The 18,747-nt window shown below is 38.0% G+C and overlaps 1 protein-coding gene across 1 annotated transcript in view; it reads right to left on the minus strand.

The window, feature by feature from the left end:
* RBFOX1 (RNA binding fox-1 homolog 1) overlaps nucleotides 1–18,747 on the minus strand; it is an 818,832-nt gene that overhangs the window by 56,086 nt on the left and 743,999 nt on the right. Inside the window, exons 12-13 of the mRNA XM_030459827.1 lie at nucleotides 14,338–14,391; nucleotides 4,360–4,440 (exon numbers count right to left, since the gene is read on the minus strand). Coding sequence (XP_030315687.1) covers nucleotides 4,360–4,440; nucleotides 14,338–14,391 — 135 coding nt within the window. The remainder of the gene's footprint in view (nucleotides 1–4,359; nucleotides 4,441–14,337; nucleotides 14,392–18,747) is intronic.

Consider the following 18,747-nt stretch of genomic DNA (forward strand, 5'->3'; position numbering starts at 1 on the left):
AAAACATCTGGGAAATACAGGCACTCAGCTGCACTCACTCTGAATAAAGACACGTAGCAATTTACTGTTTGACCACGGATATTCTCTGTACATCACAGTAAACTTTGTAGTGCATGCTCAGAAAAATCATCTTGTAGTTCCATAGTTGATAACTCAAGTATCTTCATTTTTACTTGGAGCTAAAATAGTCTAAAAGTTACAAAGATCAAAGTCCTGATTTAGAGAGTGAGATGTACTTCACTGCCTTTGAACTCTGAATTTTTGAAAATTTGTAATCTCTCTCCCATTGCCTTCCCTGGGACCTGGGTTTGCAGGATGGGAAATTTTTGGAATGGGATGCACAGCTCCAGGCTGGCTTCCTCACTACCCCAGATGTGCTCAGGGAGCCCAAGAACCTTGATTATTTATTCTAGAGCACAGAGAATTTTTCTCTACTGGCAGGTACATCTCCTTTTCTGTCCTCTGCCATGGGAGATTATTAAGAAAAATGATCCAGGTACTTTAAAGAGCCAAAGAGTGAGAAACTAAGAGACAACAAACTTGAAAGAACACAGGTTTCCACTGTTAGGACATCCAAGTTTTGGAACATCTGACCCAGAAAGGTTGTGCAGACTCCATCCCTAAAGGTGCCCTGATTTTCCCAACCTGAATTATTCTATGGTTCTACAATTGCATATCTTCCTTCTTTCCCAGGTTTTGGGTCTCATTAAGTTCTTTTTCATTCACATTTTCAGGCACTTCTACATTATGGAAAAATGGGGAAAATAGGGAACAAGGGTTTATAGAAGTCTTTGCAACAATGCAGATTAGTAGTTTTGCCATTTTTAACCATACATACCCAGCTCTATTACTGTTCTTCATGGAAGAGTGATACAGATATTCAGTGACAAAACTTTATCCTTCTCTTCCATTTTCTTTTTGTCCAGCAGGGTCTTGAGAGTCCCATCGATCCTATTCTCAAGTGGCTTCAATGGGGAAAAGTTCCAAAAATTTTTCTTGATACATTTCTTATTTAAAAGCAGATAAAAACTTCTTCAGGAATTAAAAATCTCCTGTGGAAGGAACTAGTCTAAAGAAGCAGGGACAAAAAGTGACTGTCAGTCATGTGCAGCCACGCTCTGTTTCACTAAGCTTCAGTCAGATATCAGGGGGCTCCAGCAAGTTTTTAGAGGATGTCTACTTACTTGCTGGGACTTTCTGAATAGATCTCCTTCCAGTGCTCACCAACATACTGCATTGGGGTGATAATGATGATGGATCCAACTGAAATCAGCTGTATTAGTTCTGTCCTGGAGATGCAAATTCTATGGGAATCTACAGCAGCCAAGATGAAAAGATCAGCTTCCTTTCTTGGGTTCTGTCCATCGAGCAAAATCTGTCCCACCAAGGGCTAGGAACACAGGTAACATCCTGAAACTCTGCTTTCTACATAACACACATTATCTATTCCCAGAACAGATGTGCAAATGAAAAATTGATCCAGGTCCCATCTTCTCCTTCAGCCTAAGAGAAGGGATGAGGCATGAGAGACTATTGCTACTGATTTGTTCCACTGCTTGCAGAAGAAACAGCTCATTTCTTTCTGTATTATGCAAAGGGCCAGAAGTGATGGGAGGAAGCAGAGACATGTTTCCATCTCCTGACATATCCAGAAGTGTAACTAATCACTGTACTGGGAAATGCACAATGTGATACATCAAATATATCCTAGGGAAATAAAACATCAGGAGGGAAAGAGCAGCTCCAAGAAATGAACTCTCCTTTCTGGTTGACCAAAACAATAGGGTAAGGGTGTTCAGAGTCATCACAAATTACCAGTGGCCAACAAAATTAAAATTCAGAAATAAATTCAGAAATAGAGCTGGTCAAATTAAGAAAAAGTATTTTTTATAACCATGTTTCAGTCTTCCATTCCCTATAGAATATAACTCGGGAGCAAAATATAAACAGCCAAGTTAAAAACATCATTATTTCTGAAAATGGGGACTATCCTCTTCCAAACAGCTGAAAATTCTTAAATGCCATTAGCGTTTGGTTTGGAGCAAACTCCAAACCTCTCAGGTGGCTTGAAAATTCTCAGCTGACTCTTTCCCTTCTCTTAAGAAAATTACAAGGCTAAAACCTCTTAATTCTTACATTCTAACTATTTCAAAATATTAGATACAATACTAAGAGCAGCAGAATACATGATTAACAAATTACTCAAAGATAAAGACAGCAATATTTTTGTCTACATGGAATGATGTCAAAATGTCAAAATTACCCATGTGCATAAAAAATGGGAGTACAGGAAACCTTTAAAATAATAAAAGAAAATGAGTCAAAACTCGAGCTTCATTTCTATTCATTTCTTAGTAGAATTTCCTATAGAAGTGGAACTACTTTACATCTTTATTGAAAGTTTTGTAGTAAGGAGAAATAAAAGATCTAATTACAATCATTAGTAAATGTAGTAATTTAGTATTATTAGTCGTTGTGGCCCTGTGGGGGAAACTGCATTTTGCCAGTATGAAACACTCTACATAATAAAAGAAAAATCCCGACTTGCAGACACACAGACCCAACAAGAGTGAAATCATTTCTACTGCAAGGGCTACCAGCAATCTCTGTTATGAAACTCTGTATTACATCTTGCCCAGTGGGAGGCAGCCAGGCAAAGTCTGTTTACTTCTGGATTTGCCATAATTGAAAAGAAACAGGTGTTTGTTAGGATATCACTCTTCAAGGAGCACCACTGCAAAATAAGATTTTTCCAAGGGATTGACTCACGAGACATAATCCAAAGACTGAAGTATAGAGCTCAGTTAGCAACACAATTCCTATCTGCTGGTTTAATAAGATGGAAATAGCATCCAATGGAAGCCCAGAAACACATTTCTTTGGACACAAATCTGAAACAGCAGGAGCAAACATGGTAAAGGTAAGAAAGGCTTTCTTTAGAGGAACTTCCAGGAAAGAAAAAACAAACACTGCCCCTCCCCTGCTCCAAAAGAAGCTCCCTAACAGAGAGGTGAATTAAATGCATGGATAATTCTGTAGGAAAATCATTTTAGTCAAAGACTGCTATTTCAGTCAAAAGACTGCTGGTTCAGTCAAAAAGACTACTGCACTAAAAAGGGAATATAGGAAGCATGGATTTAAACAGTTAAGCAGTAATTCTCTATTGTATTAAAAGGATTAAAAAAAAAAATCAACACTATTTGGGAAAGGTGACATAGTACAAAATATTCTTGGAGGACCTGAATGCAAGTACAGATATAATTGATAATTTTATTTCCAATTTAAAGTACTTCAACATTTGTAGACTCCTGATTTAAAAGTAGATCCTCTATTTCTAATGCAAAAGCAGGAGCTCTAGGGAGAATATTTGACAGGAGAGTTACATGACTACATGAGATGATCACGGTGGAACTTTTGTCCTCACTCCTGGTTTTAAATATTGAAATAAATTATTTTATACTCTAGATAAAGCTTAAAAAGAGGAGAATTGCATTCTAGATTGAATCCAATCTTCCTAAAGAGCATATCTGACAATATGAAATCAGACAATCCATTTTCTTTACAGAGGGCTGCTAAGAACACAGAGCAGAAGCCTCTGTTCACCCTAACTCAGCAAGCAGCAGTGATTATTGTTTCGTTCTGCTAGAGGCTTCTTCATCTGCCTAGATTTCACAATGAGCATCAGTGGCACCACCAACGTGATCTGAAACACTCTCAGATGAATCAGTTCCACTTCTGCTGCAGAGTTTCACAGCAGACACTGCTATGCCAAAATTCTGTACACCAAAACAGTTGATGGCAGCATCTATTCTTCCAGCTTGCCTTTGCTACTTTAATTAGGGCAGCTTTTTAGAATTCCAAATACCCATTTGCTCAGTCTTTCTCCTTTTGTAAAAAAAGACTTCATATCTACTTTCTTCCTGGCACAATCCAATGGTGGCAATGATCTGAGGCTTTTTGTTTGGTAAATCAAAGCTGTGACCAGGAAGGAAACAGAAACACAACTTCATCTTCTATGCAGAGTGCACAACAATCCTGGATTCCCAAAAATGTCAGTGTTACTGTAGGATTTCTGATCATTTCTGGAGCACAGTGCAATACAGCCCTTTTTATTTTTTTTTTTTCATTCTCTTTTTTCCTTTTTTCTTTCTATTTTTTTTTTTTTAATGAAATAAAATATACGTCAAGGGTAAAGATGCAACTAAAACCACTGATTAATCCATCAGCATTACTTAAAACATTTATAAACACCACATTTACAAGAGCTGTTGGGAAAGTTACAGTTTTAGGGGGCTTCATTGACATTCATGTGCTTTTGCCACAAAACAGAAGAAAAGAAGAGCCATAGCACTAGCTTACTTGTGGATGTGTATACTAGTGAACTGGGGGCACTGTACACGGGAGATCCCTCCTGGTTTGCCTGGCACAGCAGCACCCTGCCTACAAGAAAGAGAGAGAGAGTGGTATCTGGTTTTGCAACACTGGAACTAAACCTCAATTTTCATCCCCCAAACAGAAACCAAGTCAGAACGCAGCGGCGCGGTGAAGCGAGGCCACGTTTTGACCTTTTGGCTTCAAAGCAGCCCGAGCCCCGAGACATAGTCACAATTTGGCATTGGAAAAATGGCAAACACAGGCATCCCCCCAAAATGCAAACACTTTTATTTTATCCCCTGGGAAAAGCCCCAGGGTGGGCCAAGGTCTCTCCCGCTCTGCCCCGGCTCCCACCGCCCGCGCAGACCCCGCGGGCACCAGCTCAGGGTAGCACCTGAGTTAACACTGCTGAAAGTGCCAACATGCACAAAGATTTCTCTGGTTTTTGCTCAAGAAGCTGGATTCAGGGTGAAGAACAAAAGCAAATAAAAGAAATAAAACCGTTTCTTTAAAGGAGGAAAAAAAAAAATAATAAGCAAATGGATTTAAAACAACCCGTTCACAACACAAGCTCATTTGGAACAAATGACAGGAGTTCAGGCTTATTTCCTGTTGGGTTTTAAATGAATTTTAATACCTTCCTGTTCCAACAACTGTCTTAAAATTGTATTTTAGCAGTCTAAGCTGAATATAGATTGAACACTGATCAGAGGAAGGAACTACTATACCATCAAAAAAAATTCTGCATGTTTGGAACGCTGCCTTGGAAGGAGCAGGATGCGATGTGTGTTTTGCAGATGGATGTATATGTGATACACACCCAAAGAATACATATATACATACACTGACATACTTCAAGCTGTCAGGATTTGTGAATCGTGCAGTTTCAAAACTGTACACTGATGTAGCAAGTCCCTGACCCACAGAAAACCTTACACAGGTTATTAAAAAAAAACAAAACAGAGTGGGGTGGTGGAGGGATGTGTCTCCAAGCCATTTTATGGCATCTCTTGATCACAAGAACAACTTACATTATGTTTCCATTCACAATGTAAAATAGCTGCAATAAAGCACCCTTTTCAAATGGAATTCATAAATGATTGGCCACAGACATGCCTTGTCTTATAACAAAAATTCATCTATGTCACACAAACTCAAATGCTGCTTGTACCCAAACAAATAACAAGCTAAGAGTTTACTGTGCTTGTTAGTGAATTTTTATCAGTGCCATCCATGTGGAAGTCCTTATAGACATTGCCAAAAAAACTAAAATTGGAAATGCACTGCATAAAAACTCAGAGGTAATGTCAGCATTTGAGTATTGCCCAGAACTGTAACTTTGCTACAAATACGATAAGGATATGATAAATATACACAAATTCAGGTGCACAGAAACTGATATTCAGTGATGCTCACTACCATTATCTTACACTGGGAGATGTGTCCCACTTAAGTTGTTCTGGACCTTTGAAAATCAAAGAAAGATCTTTATTTCTGAGTTTTCTTGGTCCTCCCAGCTGACTAAAAGGTATGTAAATGATGGTTACCCTTGGTTCAATGTAACCTGATCTTGGTTTATTTATAACTCTCAGAAATATAACTCTCTGTCTCTCTCTGAGAGAAATACTGAAGCATAAACACATATTCTGAGCTGACAATACAACATCCTTGAAATAGGATACTTGAGAATATGAAAAATACATTTCTATTCTGCTGATAACTACAGGGGGTCCCATTCATACATCTGCCTGATGAATGATGATTGCAATATGAAGAGAGTCACAGAAGAAATGAAACTGGAGCTTTTCTGCTCAAACAGGAACACTACAGTTTCACCATGGCCCTGGAGGGATTGCAAGCAGATGTGTTTATACTTTATCCTCTCATATTGTGTCAAGACACTGTTTTCTGTGTAAATTACCCATTTCAGTAAATTGATAAGGCCAAGATGCAAATTACTAATCAGTTCTATTTGCTTACCCCAACGGATGTTGGTTCAAATAAAATAATTTTCCAATAAATACAAATAAAATAATTTTCTGAATGACAGGCTGGGAATAAAAGAGAGCAAAACCAGCAAAAACCCTGGGTCTCAGTAGGCTATTTCTTCCCTAGCCCATTCAGAGTCCAGAATTTCAGCAGCATGAGAAACATTAGGAAAATGGGAATGCAATGTTTCCAAACTTTCCATACTGCAAAGCAGAGATTCATCTTGGCTTCCTCTACAAATGAGCAACCAAATGAAAACTCAGTATTTTGAGCTCACTGTCAATAAGCATTATGAAATTCAATTCCAAAGCAAGTGCATTGGTGATTCTGTCATGCAGTGACCAAAATGGAAAAAAAATGCAGAAGATGACACAGAAAACATTAGCTATAGTTTTGGAATACAATTCAACTTAATCTTAAACTGCTTTAGCATTAATTTAAAGATCTAATTGAAGTTTAACACATAGCAGAGGGCTTTTTTTTCCATTCCACTTAACTCTATTAGCTTTACATTTCATATATTACTTTATTCCTTTGCATTTCAGAATAGTTTGTCTGCCTGATTGTCCATCCTAAAGCAAGGATCTTTCTAACTTGGTTACTCCTCTAATCAGAGGAATTTATTCCTCTGCATAACTGCTGTTAACCTATCCAGCATTGGAAATACCCCACCCAGTCCTGAACAAACAAGTGTTTTAGTGAGGACCTGGTAGTTTGCCTGAAGTTTTCCTTTGAGATTCTGAAGCCATTGCTTTTTTTACATGTATCTATAGCTGGGATTTGAATTTTAGTCTGTTTTACCCTACCAGACAGGTGCCATGGAGCTCAGACAATGCACACCCAGGCTGACCCCTGTTGCAGAGTAATTGGTGAGACAGTAGCATCACCTATAAAAAAGCTGCTTTTATGTCTGGCCTCTAAACCCACATCACATACAGCCTGGGGAATTGACTCAGGATCAGGTTTAGCCTCATCCCCTGAAGCAGACAACCCCACACACACTCCAAAGCTGTCCAAAAGCCAATCTGTGTGACATATGCCAGTCAGACTGCCTCCAAGTACAGCTCCCAGGGCAGTTTCTTGCAAAAAAGAATTTATTTCTCATGGACTAAACCTGCCCTGCAAACCCATGGCAAGCAGGGAAAAAATTCAGGTGTATTTATAAACCATGGTAAAGCTGCAAAGTGATGGATTAACAGGGGGGGGACAGTTGTGGGGAAATTTATCTCAGTATAATGCTTATAATTAGCCAGTTCCAAGTTACCACAGTATTTAGTTTATTTTTTGCTTCATCACTACAAACAGAATGACATTTAAACAAGAAACCCAAGCATTATTTTTCCTTGCAAATCTTTCTTCCTAAGTAAAGTTCCATGCAACTTTCTTTTTAGCCCTTTAAAAACCGATCAGTTATAGGCACAACAAAAAGAAAACAACATTTGAACAAGCAAAGGAGAAGTTAGAAGCAATGTAATAACAACGAAAAATCAGAATATTTTCTTTGGTGGTATTAAAGTATCATTTACAAAAAACAAGACAAACTGCATAGTAGGGGAAATTAGGGGCGATGTGGCTGAGGAGCTGTTGTTATTCCCACAACACACAAACACTTCAAGTCAAGCAGGGCTGTACCTGGAAAACTGCACTGAATTTTCAAACCTACTGTTCTATTTTTCCTGATTCTATTTCATAGAATCATAGAATCATAGAATTGGCTGGGTTGGAAGGGACCTCAGAGATCATCGAGTCCAACCCTTTTACCACCGTTGCGGTTGCTAGACCATGGCACTGAGTGCCACATCCAGGCTCTTTTGAAATATCTCCAGACACGGAGAATCCACTGCTTCCCTGGGCAGCCCATTCCAATGCCTGATCACTCTCTCCGTAAAGAAATTCTTTCTAATATCTAACCTAAATTTCCCCTGGCACAACTTAAGACCCTGCCCTCTTGTCTTGTTGAAAGTCGTCTGGCAAAGAGACCAACGTCCACCCGGTTACAACCTCCTTTCAGGGAGTTGTAGACAGCGATGAGGTCTCCCCTGAGCTGCCTCTTATCCAGGCTGAACAGCCCCAGCTCTCTCAGCCTCTCCTCATAGGGTCTGTGCTCCAGTCCCTTCACCAGCCTGGTTGCCTTCCTTTGGACCTGCTCCAGGACCTCGATATGCTTCCTGAACTGGGGAGCCCAGAACTGGACACAGGACTCAAGCTGTGGCCTCACCAGGGCTGAGCACAGGGGCAGAATCACTTCCTTGGACCTGCTGGCCACGCTGTTCCTGAGCCAGGCCAGGAGCCATCAGCTTTCTTGGCCACCTGGGCACACTGCTGGCTCATGTTCAGCTTCCTATTTGTGCACAAATTCACTGTAAACCAATGATTCCTCGACAATGGACTCTGATCAAAATTCCCAAAGTTTTACACTGAAGAAGCAAAAACTCCCTTCTTAATCATTCTCTGTATTCTGATATAAATCTCTAGCTGCAGCTCAAGATTTACAGTGAAATAATCAAGAGTACAGATTTTCTTCTGGGCATCACACAGGGACAGAAGGAGCATCTTTTAAAGGGCAATACTGAGAGTATCTGTGATTTTCACTTTAATATGTACAGATTTAGATACAATCAGGCTGATTAACCTTGCTCTAGCTTTAAATGTATAACCAATTAACTAAATATTTTAAAACATATCAGTCAGTTGCATTATTCTTTGAATAATCCCTGTTTAGTTTCCAGGATGGTATACATTTTAATGAAAACCTCATTATACTGTAGCACAAGGCATAATTAATTCTGGGGGAAAAAAACTGAGTAAATAAGTAGTACAGATGCTGAATTCAATTTTTTTACTGCTTTATTAATCTTTCATAAATCATTATTTCCAGTATAATGGCTTGTAACTTCTCCATAGAACTTTTAGAAATTCTTTAGCTGCCACCAGTGGCATTAATCACCCCAGGATGTTGTCATTTCTATGCTGGTGCTTCAGCATCATGATTTTTGAAGCAACACTTACAGATTTGTTTTATGCCTTGAAAAGGAGCATACAGAAACAGATGGGATATTAAACAATAATTAATTTTTTTTTCTGTAGTTTGAGAATCAAGCTATTTAGCTAGCAGTGTTGAAAATGTTTGCTCACAAAAATCTATTTAGTCAGTGGCCAAGTTAATATCTACGTGTGTGCAAACAAACTGTAAAATTAATTAATCTATAAAGAGACAGACAGCCAATTTTCACCAAAATCATGCTTGCTCTGTGGTGAACTTTCACCCTAAGATTAGAATTACTAAGTATAAAATTCAGCTTTGGAAACTCCAAACACTTTCACTGAGAAGTGTTTCTAGGGTGTTGGCTGAGCTAATGAAAAAGTCATTTACATTCAAAGACCAGAAAAAGATTAAATAGAGACATGAACACAGAGGATGAGTGTTAGCAAACACACAGGAATCATCTATTCACCTGATTCCTCTTATTTAAGTGCATTTATATAGAGAGAGAGCACTACTGTATTTCATCTCATTTTAATTACATAAAACATATTTTAAAACTTTTTAAACAAACTTGTGAAAGGAAATTGGTTACAAAATGTGCTTCTTGGAGGATGCTGCTAGCTTCCAGCTCCACAGGATGCTAAAAAGCCCAAGCATCTAAAATCCCTCTGTCTTCTGAGGGCATCCAAACAGCCCAAAGCACAAGCTCTTCTCTTTTCTTTCATTTTAACTGAAGGGAAATCTTTTCAAGCCATCTCGGAATGATAACTACAAACTGCACAAGAAACTGGGTGCCTACAGAACTCCTCACTTCATGACTATTCAGGAAAAAGGAATTTACAGTTAGATGCTTAAGTCAAAGGAGTATGAGAACTCTACTGCTTGTCATTGGCCTCTGCTCCATCACTTGTTATATTGCTGGTCCTTCAAGAGCCTGCAATCCTCTCTCTCTCCACATACAACTTAAATCTTGAACTTTTTGATATGCTGCTTGTTGTCCATGACCAGACAACTCTATTTTCTCATGTGGGTCACTTTGAATTCAGCTGTTTTCTGAAAGAAGATTCAGTGGATTTCCAGGTAATTTCTACAACATCTTTTCCCCCACCTTGCACGCTAGAACTGTCAGAAAGAAGCCTCTCCCAGAGATGTGCACTCTAAAATACATTTTCTGCCAGTTCCCAGGCCAAAAGCTTTTGAAATCGCCTTGCTGTGTCTCACACTCTCTGCTCTAAAAGGCTGATGTTTTGCAGTGATATAGATCCAACCATATTCTACATTCCACTAAGGAGAGTGCAAGGTGCTGCTCAAAAAATCATCATTCCAAAAACCAAAACAGGGAAAAAAAAAAAGAAAGAGAAAGATCTGCAATAACTGAAAGAGCAACAGGAAACTTCACTTTCAGACTTTCCGAGGCTGAAAGGAAGGCTGGGCATTACAGATAAAATATACACTATATAAAAATAAATAAGGAGGTATAAATGATATAACCAAGCATGGGAACAAAGAATGTCACAACAAATGGTAAGAAACTTCTGGAGTGCTCCTAGAAAAGAAACCAGACTGCAAATCTGTAATTTGTGAGCCATAGATGAGTGCATGGGCAACAATAACAGAGTCTAGCTAAACACAGCAAGATTGTGGGTCACTTTGGGATGGATTTCAAATTGCACAGATATACAAATAAATTAAATTTTTGTCTCAGTTTACATGAAGATCACACAGTGCTTCTTACAAATTCCCTCATTAGGACTTGCCTAAGAACTTGATAAATAGTTAGCTGGAAAAGAAGATGAAATGGGAATGATAACTTCATTAATTATCTCTTCCTCATAAGAAAAAAAAACACCTTAAGGAGCATCCTTTCATTTACCAGAAGAATCTATGTGGATGTAAGTACATTTTTAAAATAGCACCTATCAATTATGCTATATAGAAAAATTGAAATCTGTGAAATGCTGAGAATGTTGAATAAAAAAAAAATCAAAATAATAAAAAAAAAAATCACTGGTCTTTTGTTTTCTATAAAATCTCATTTTGGGTTTCCCCAGCTAAGCCATGGGCATGGCAGGAGGTGTGCACACCCACAGGCAGAAACTCTGATGGGAACTCACTAGGCCTTGGAATTACAACCACCATCTTCAAATCCCACACCCTGAACATGTCACTGGAAATCCACATGAATGCTACATGACCCAAGCAGCTGTATTTCTAGAGTTTTCCAATTTACTACAGCATGAACTTTTTAAAACCAGAAAAACAGTCTTAGAAAGGCTACTCAGGAAGAAAAATCAGGAGTGCTTTGCAAACAGACAGTATTTTCCAGTCCCCAAGTAACACTTTATTTACAAAGTCCCTGCTGTGCATCTATTTTGTATCTTACAGGCTCCATTTTTAGCTGCCATGCATTTCCTCAATAAAGGTTTTTTTTGTTTTACAGAAGTGTAAACTGAGCAAAAGCAGAGCAGAGCTATAACAATCATGTCACTGGTCCTACTGTTTACCATTACCCTCAAGGTTTTAGGGCTGATTTACATTGTGTTCCTCCCTATTTGACTTTAATTGTCTGCTTCAACTTGTCAGGACATAACTATATCTTAGATTTGCATTGCATTAGGGGATTTTTTTTCCCCTTTCTCTATTGATCTTGTCTTACGGAGCAATTTACCTCAATTCTCATTTTCTTTTGCATGCGGGGTGCTCTCTACCCAAGGAAGTGAGTTATGTGTATTCAAGTGGTGCATCTTATGAATCTTGTTAAGCTTTACTGCCTTATAGCCCCCACTGATGGAATATTTAATCACAGGAATGACTTGGCAGATATGATGTACAATACAGTTAAGCCTTGCAGCGTGTGTCTTCGCTGGCAATTGAGAAACGGGGGAATTCGCCATTCATCAGTGCCACCCTGACAGCTTTGCATAACCTTCTGGGTTTTTCTTTTTTTTTTTACTTATTTATGAAGATTAAAGGTGCTTTAAATCAACAGTTTTCCTGCAAATGTATCATCTTTATTTCAGAAGTGGCCGAATTTTTCATCGTTTATTCGGAGTTAAAGGAACTTCTGGCACTGGCTATGGAACAGTTGGTACAGTTGTGACGTGACAGTGTTAAACCAAATGACAAGAACTCAGTCTTAAAAATCACATTTCTAATATTACAATCTTGATAATGTAATTGTTTCTTCTCCAAGGGAGGTGGGAGGGAAAACTCAAAAGGAAAGGTATGTTGCAGAATTCTATAATGATGTGCAAGAGCTGCATTGCTCGTTTACTGCTTCATTTTCTATCAACTTCTAGAGAACTTCAGAGTTTTGTTTGGGTGGGGTTTTTTTTGTTTTGTTTTGTTTTTTTTTAATCAAAATTTCTTTAAAAAAAGTTTAAATGTCTTAGGAAAAAATTTTCACCTTTTAGTCAACACTGAAAACATGCATTTGAGATGCATTAAAAACCCACAGCCAACTAACCAAAAAACCATCCTCTATTTAAAAATAAATAAAAGATCTGAAACTGTCTTGGATAGAACTTTCTGGAGAGGTGTGGTGGAGTGCGTGTCATAATTCATAAAATTAAATTAATACTCTTCTAATGGTAATTAAAGATTCTCATTAAGAAGGACAAACACCTCCCTTGTGCTGGCAATAAAAATGCACTTGGGACTTAAGGAGGTTATAGAAAAAAATCAATAACCTGCCATTTTATAATTAAAAGACAAAATAAATGTTAGGGAAAAGTCCAGTAAATTAGGAAAATTACCTTCAGGAGAGATTGAAAATATTGATTTTAATTTACAAACTATGTGAACTCTTCATGCCCTACTTCATGAGACAATTATAAGTGATTGTTAATTCTGCATACGTATTAGAAAATTGATTACTGTACTGTGGGAATATTATTATATTTGTCATTAACACAAAGTCATTTATATGAAATGCCTAATAACTCTGACTTTCTGATTTATGCAGGTTCAGGCTTGGTTCACTAACTACTCAAACAAGATCAATGTGAAATTCCTCTTCTCATTGTAGGCATATAGCAGGGAAAGAAATAAATCCTGCCCACACTAAATATTGCAAATCCAGGAAAAATAGTATTTTTAACATGCTGAGCCACTTTTACTCTAATTGGAATATTTTTATCTATCTTAGTAGATGGCACTGGGTGTATTACAGGCAGCTTTTTTAAAAAGAAAAATCTGTTTGTAACAATATTCCTATTTTATTTATCAGAAAGGTGCCTGCAATAATGGTGGGGAGAGGCTTTTTGCATGTAGTAACTGGACAAGAGGTAATGGTTTTAACCTAGAAGGGGGCAGGTTTGGATTAGACATTAGAAAAATTGTTTTAAAACCATTTCTTGATTTAAAACAATTTTAAAACAATTTTTCTGCTTTGTCTCTACTAGAGGTTTGTTTATCTCCATGAGTGGAGATTCCCCAGCTTTTGTGAGCAACCTTTTCACATGCTTAACCACCAGCTATGAAAAAGGGTTTCCTAACAGCTCTTCTTTATTTGCTATAAAAATAACTAAGTATAAAATTTAAAGAAAAATATTCAAGATAAAATTCTGAAAACAGATACTCTGTGTGTGTGTTTCTGTACGTGCATATAAAGAAAATATATATATATATATATAGACAGATTTATTGCTGTTGCTCTCTAGGCTTAAATAATTCCTGCAGGAGTATGACTGTACTAAAATATCAAATCAAATAAAACATATATAAAATAAAATCTCACATCAGACTGGGATATTGCAGTACATTTCATGTTACACTCTCTACTTTCAAAAAAGGTATTCATATATCTTCTGTATAAACTTTCAGATGCCCAAACAAATTAGAAACCTGCACCACAAATCTGAAAATGACTTGTGGATATCTTAATCAAAGAAATCAAACCACACACCAAACAGGTATTCTGTACTTTTGCATGCTTTAAAGCACACTAGAATAAAAGAAGACATTGGCAACTATCACATAATCCTTACCTGCATAGAATTCTGGACTATAAACTGCACCAACAACTGGATTTAATTTCCAGCCTGCAGCAAACATAAAAACATAATGGAGTTAATATTGCAATTAGTGGTAATAACAATTATACTAATAATGATTTATTTTTTAGAGCTGTGCATAGATTTTTATAGAGATATGCAGGTAAAATGGCTTAAAATCAGGTCATTTTATGGAATGCTTTGTAGGCATCTTAGATTACTGATATTTAATATCAGAGTATGAATTATGGAAATGAGGAATGAAACAAGGCATTCTCTGAACTGGAGTAAATTATCAGGCAAATTACCTTGGTTGAAATGCAGAGCTACAGTGGCCTTTTTCCCTCAAGGTATGGAATTAAGTCAGAATTAGTTCAGTTATCCCTATATCATGTAGCACCAGAGTAGATCAGTTAATTTTCATTGCTTTAACTCTCTGTTTATAAACCAGAATAGCCTCAACAGTTTATTTACTGGACACGTTTCTGGTGTGTTAGTGTTGGTTCCAAGGCAATCAAATCCTCTGAGCATTCTGATTCTACTTGGGAATATATGGAAGCAATGGCACTGTATGGAAATGCCTCCTGGGACATGGAGGAGATGTGGGATCCTAATCAAACCATGGAGACTTCTTCTCCATTTGCATTAGTACATCAGAAGTGTCTGTACCACCTGCTTTTACAGCTGATAAATGTTGTTAGCATCTTAGCTGGCACCTAAGAGAAAGCCACAGTCACATCCTGCAAAGCTGTGAAGTGGGACAAATTCAGCCTTGATCTTAAATCATCACCCTCCTCCCGTGGCTGGCATGAAACCAAAGCAGAGCACCACCAGATATTCTGTGCTGTGTGCTCTGGCCAAACCCCAGGTAATTTTTGATGTGTCCTTACATCCCATGAGGCATTTCCAGGTCAGCCTGGAGTGCTCAGGATGGCTGTAGAAGCATCATGTGGGATGCTCAAGAGAGCAATGGTGGAAAAACTGAATGGGAAGGGGGAAGAGGGAAAAACCCTGCTAACTCATGAGCCTTCTCTGCTGTGGTTCAGTGCCAGATACTGTGTTTTGCTCAGCCACAGGTAGAACCACTCCCAGGTAATACCTAACACCATAGAATATTCCCCACCCACACTCTTTCAGGATTCTTTAGGGTTTGAACAATTCTTTCAACCACAAAGGCTGAAAAATTAGGGGTTTTCCAAAAGCACACTTGAATCCAAGGAGTGGGAAGCACCATTTCTAACTGGGAATAAAGAAAGAAGCCTGAGAAAAAGCATCTTGTAAACTCAAGAACTACTGGAGTTTAAACAGATCCTGTAACTATGCTGCTGGAAACACAAAACAGCCAGGACAGGAACAACAAGAATTTTCAGAATCAACAGAGCCAGGATTAGAAGAATTTAAATGCAAACTGGATTGAGGCCTGATTTTGTCTTGGCCATATCATGTAATGCAATGAAAAAATACAGTAGAAAATCATAAAACCATAATGAATTCATTATAAGACACAAGAAGTGTCATACAAAAATCTCAGTAGTAACACAAAGAAAACCAATCTACCCTTTAAAAATACTGTCTCTGATGCACAGCAACTATTTACCAGTAACTAGAAGTTCAGGAACAGAGGTAAAGGGTGTTTTTGAGAGGCAAAACTGAGTTTTGAAAGGCAATGAGTTAAACAGACTTAGGAGCAGCATCGTATGGAATTGCTGTGCAGAAGTAATTACAGCTGCTATGAGTGTGTAGCAGTTACAGAAGTTGAAATACAACCAAGCAAAAAGGGTTAAAATGACTTTCCTCCTGAAAACATCACAGGATTTTTACCTGACCCTTTGATTTTACATACTAGAGGATTATATTCAGGAATGTTGTGGTATAACAAATACCCTAAAACACATCTTGTGCGACAGAAAATCATCCAAAGTTTGAGACTCTCAGCAAACTTTTTTAAAGCTTGGGGAATATTTAGTGTTTCAAAATAATTTCTTTTTTAAAAGATCACTGATCAACACCATCCAAATGAAAGATCAGCTTGATCTGTCAGCTTGTTTGACACCTCTCAGCATCCACATTACACTAAGAGTGCCCCAATTTGTCTGAAAGAAAGAAAAAAGTCTTGGACGGCTCGGCTCGTTCTTCACAGCTGAAAGTCACTCTCATCTTTCAGCTTCTTACCTCTCACTCTGACAGCTGGCTCATCGGGTTTTCTGAAGCTCAGATAGGAAATACTTCATTCATCATGAAAATAACAGTAATTAAACTTCACTTTATCTCATCAGCTAACAACGTGCTGGCCCAGAGCTGTGCGGGTTAACCAAGTGTGACGGGAGTTCATGGATCTGAGAGAGCATCTGCCAAGTAACCCTGCTGCAGCAGAGGGAGAAGGCAAATTCTTTGCAGCAGCTGTAATTCTGTGCATTTGTCTTCTGTTCACAACATTAACCTTCTCCTCAAGCTGAAACTAGCAGAGCACAAAACTTCAAAACCAAACAAGGAAACCAACAATCCCCGCGTGCCTACCCGAAAACCCCACCACAGAGAGTTATGGAAAAAATACAGATTTAAGAGAGTTAAATAACCCCACTGCATGGAGTAACCAACCTGGGTAGGCAGTGGGCAGAGCAGGATCCTTGCCTAGGAAGGAAGGAAAGTTTTGGCAGGAAAGCTGGCCTGTCACATTGCTTCCTGCCCCTTCCTGCCTTGCACGGAATGGAGGGAGGGAAATAGTCACTTGCTGTGCACTGGAATCTAAGCTTAGATCACCAGAAGGCTCAAATACAAGACTTCACAAGTACAAACTTTAAAACGTACATATCCCTCTACTGATCTCTGTTTCACGTTCCTTATTCATTGCTGCAGTGCTCTGAATCTGCTTGCTTGTGATCCTCTGTTCCCTTCAACACCCGGGTGAGCATCCTGAATTGTAATATGGGCATCAGAAGGAAGTATAACTGTGAACAGGAGAGGCTGGAACATCTAAAAATGCCTCTGAAATATTTTTGCCAACAAGTAGAACGCCTGACACTGAATTTATTTGCCAAGAAAAGGCAGCTCCATCTCCGAGGTCAGCTATCAAAATCAGCCTGTCTGATACTGAACTTCCACAAAAAAAGCCCTCCTACCAACTGAGTGCTTATGAACTGCTCACTTCAGGAATCATCACAAGTCATGGGAAATGATTCCTATTTCAAAAAACATCTAGGACACCAAAGGAAAACAAAACAAACAAAAAAGAAGCTGCACATATAAGAAGTTTAGACTTTTGTGCTTGAGGAGCTACAGACTTGCAATCATATTGATAACATAAGCCCTGTTATCAACCAGCCAGCATTATTCAGGAGGGAAAGAGAAAAGAGAGGGCATCCTATTTTTAAATTACAATAGATATTAGTCCCTGATGTTTTCATGTAATACAACACAGGCCCACTTACTCCTTTCAAAGTAAAGCCACATAGAAGCAGTGCTGAAGAGATAAGCATGTGCAAATAAAAAAAATCTGCTTATCTGCATCAGAAGCATCTTGTAAATGTTGATATCCTTATAGAAGAACACAGAAAAACTAGCCTCATATTTTAAAGATCAGACCTTTATTTCAGACAACAATAATATTTAATAATCAGCTCTAGTACTGGGGAATTCCTGGCAAAATGATAAAAGAATGAATCATACACTGTCAGGATTGCTGCTAAAAAATGGTTAAAATAAATGCACTGTTTAATATATAATAATAACCCTGTATCTACATTTGATGCTTTGCCACTTGTAATGATAATGCAAGAAGAACATGATTCTCCTTGTGTGTTTACTTCAGGGGATCACCAACACTAAAAAAAAAAATCAACATATATGAACTACAACCAGATTTTGCCTCAGCAGATACACACCTAGAGGTGTGCAAAAGAATATTCTGCATGCAGCATCTTGGATGTAGGGATTCACAACTAGAAAGGCTGATTTTTATTCACTAAACAGGATGTTGCATAGTTTTGGCAAGATCTGGTGTAGATGGAACAGGATGGAAAATGACAGACACAAAGCACTTGAAGTGGGAAATACTTAAAAGCAAATTTTTATTATTCTGGTTTTGGGTATTAAGAAATGTTAATGTATGACCTAAGTAATCCTGTAGCACAGGACACAGGGGTGAACCTCCTCCAAAAGCAGATTCCCCCAAAATCTCAGCTCTCTATTTCTAGCACTCACTTCCTTCAGCACTGGATATGTCAATATGTAACATGCTAGTTGCTAATTAATAGTTTTGTAGCCTTAGGAAAATATGAATACCAAATATACATAATTTATAACAAAACTGCTTTTATCCTTTTATCATTACAGTATAGGAGATAAAGTTCAGATGCATAAAGTTAATTTATCTCCCTATTGCAAAAAAAATGTGTTATGTGATCC

The sequence above is a fragment of the Calypte anna genome, chromosome 14 (genome assembly GCF_003957555.1).
Source record: "Calypte anna isolate BGI_N300 chromosome 14, bCalAnn1_v1.p, whole genome shotgun sequence".
Taxonomy (NCBI): domain Eukaryota; kingdom Metazoa; phylum Chordata; class Aves; order Apodiformes; family Trochilidae; genus Calypte; species Calypte anna.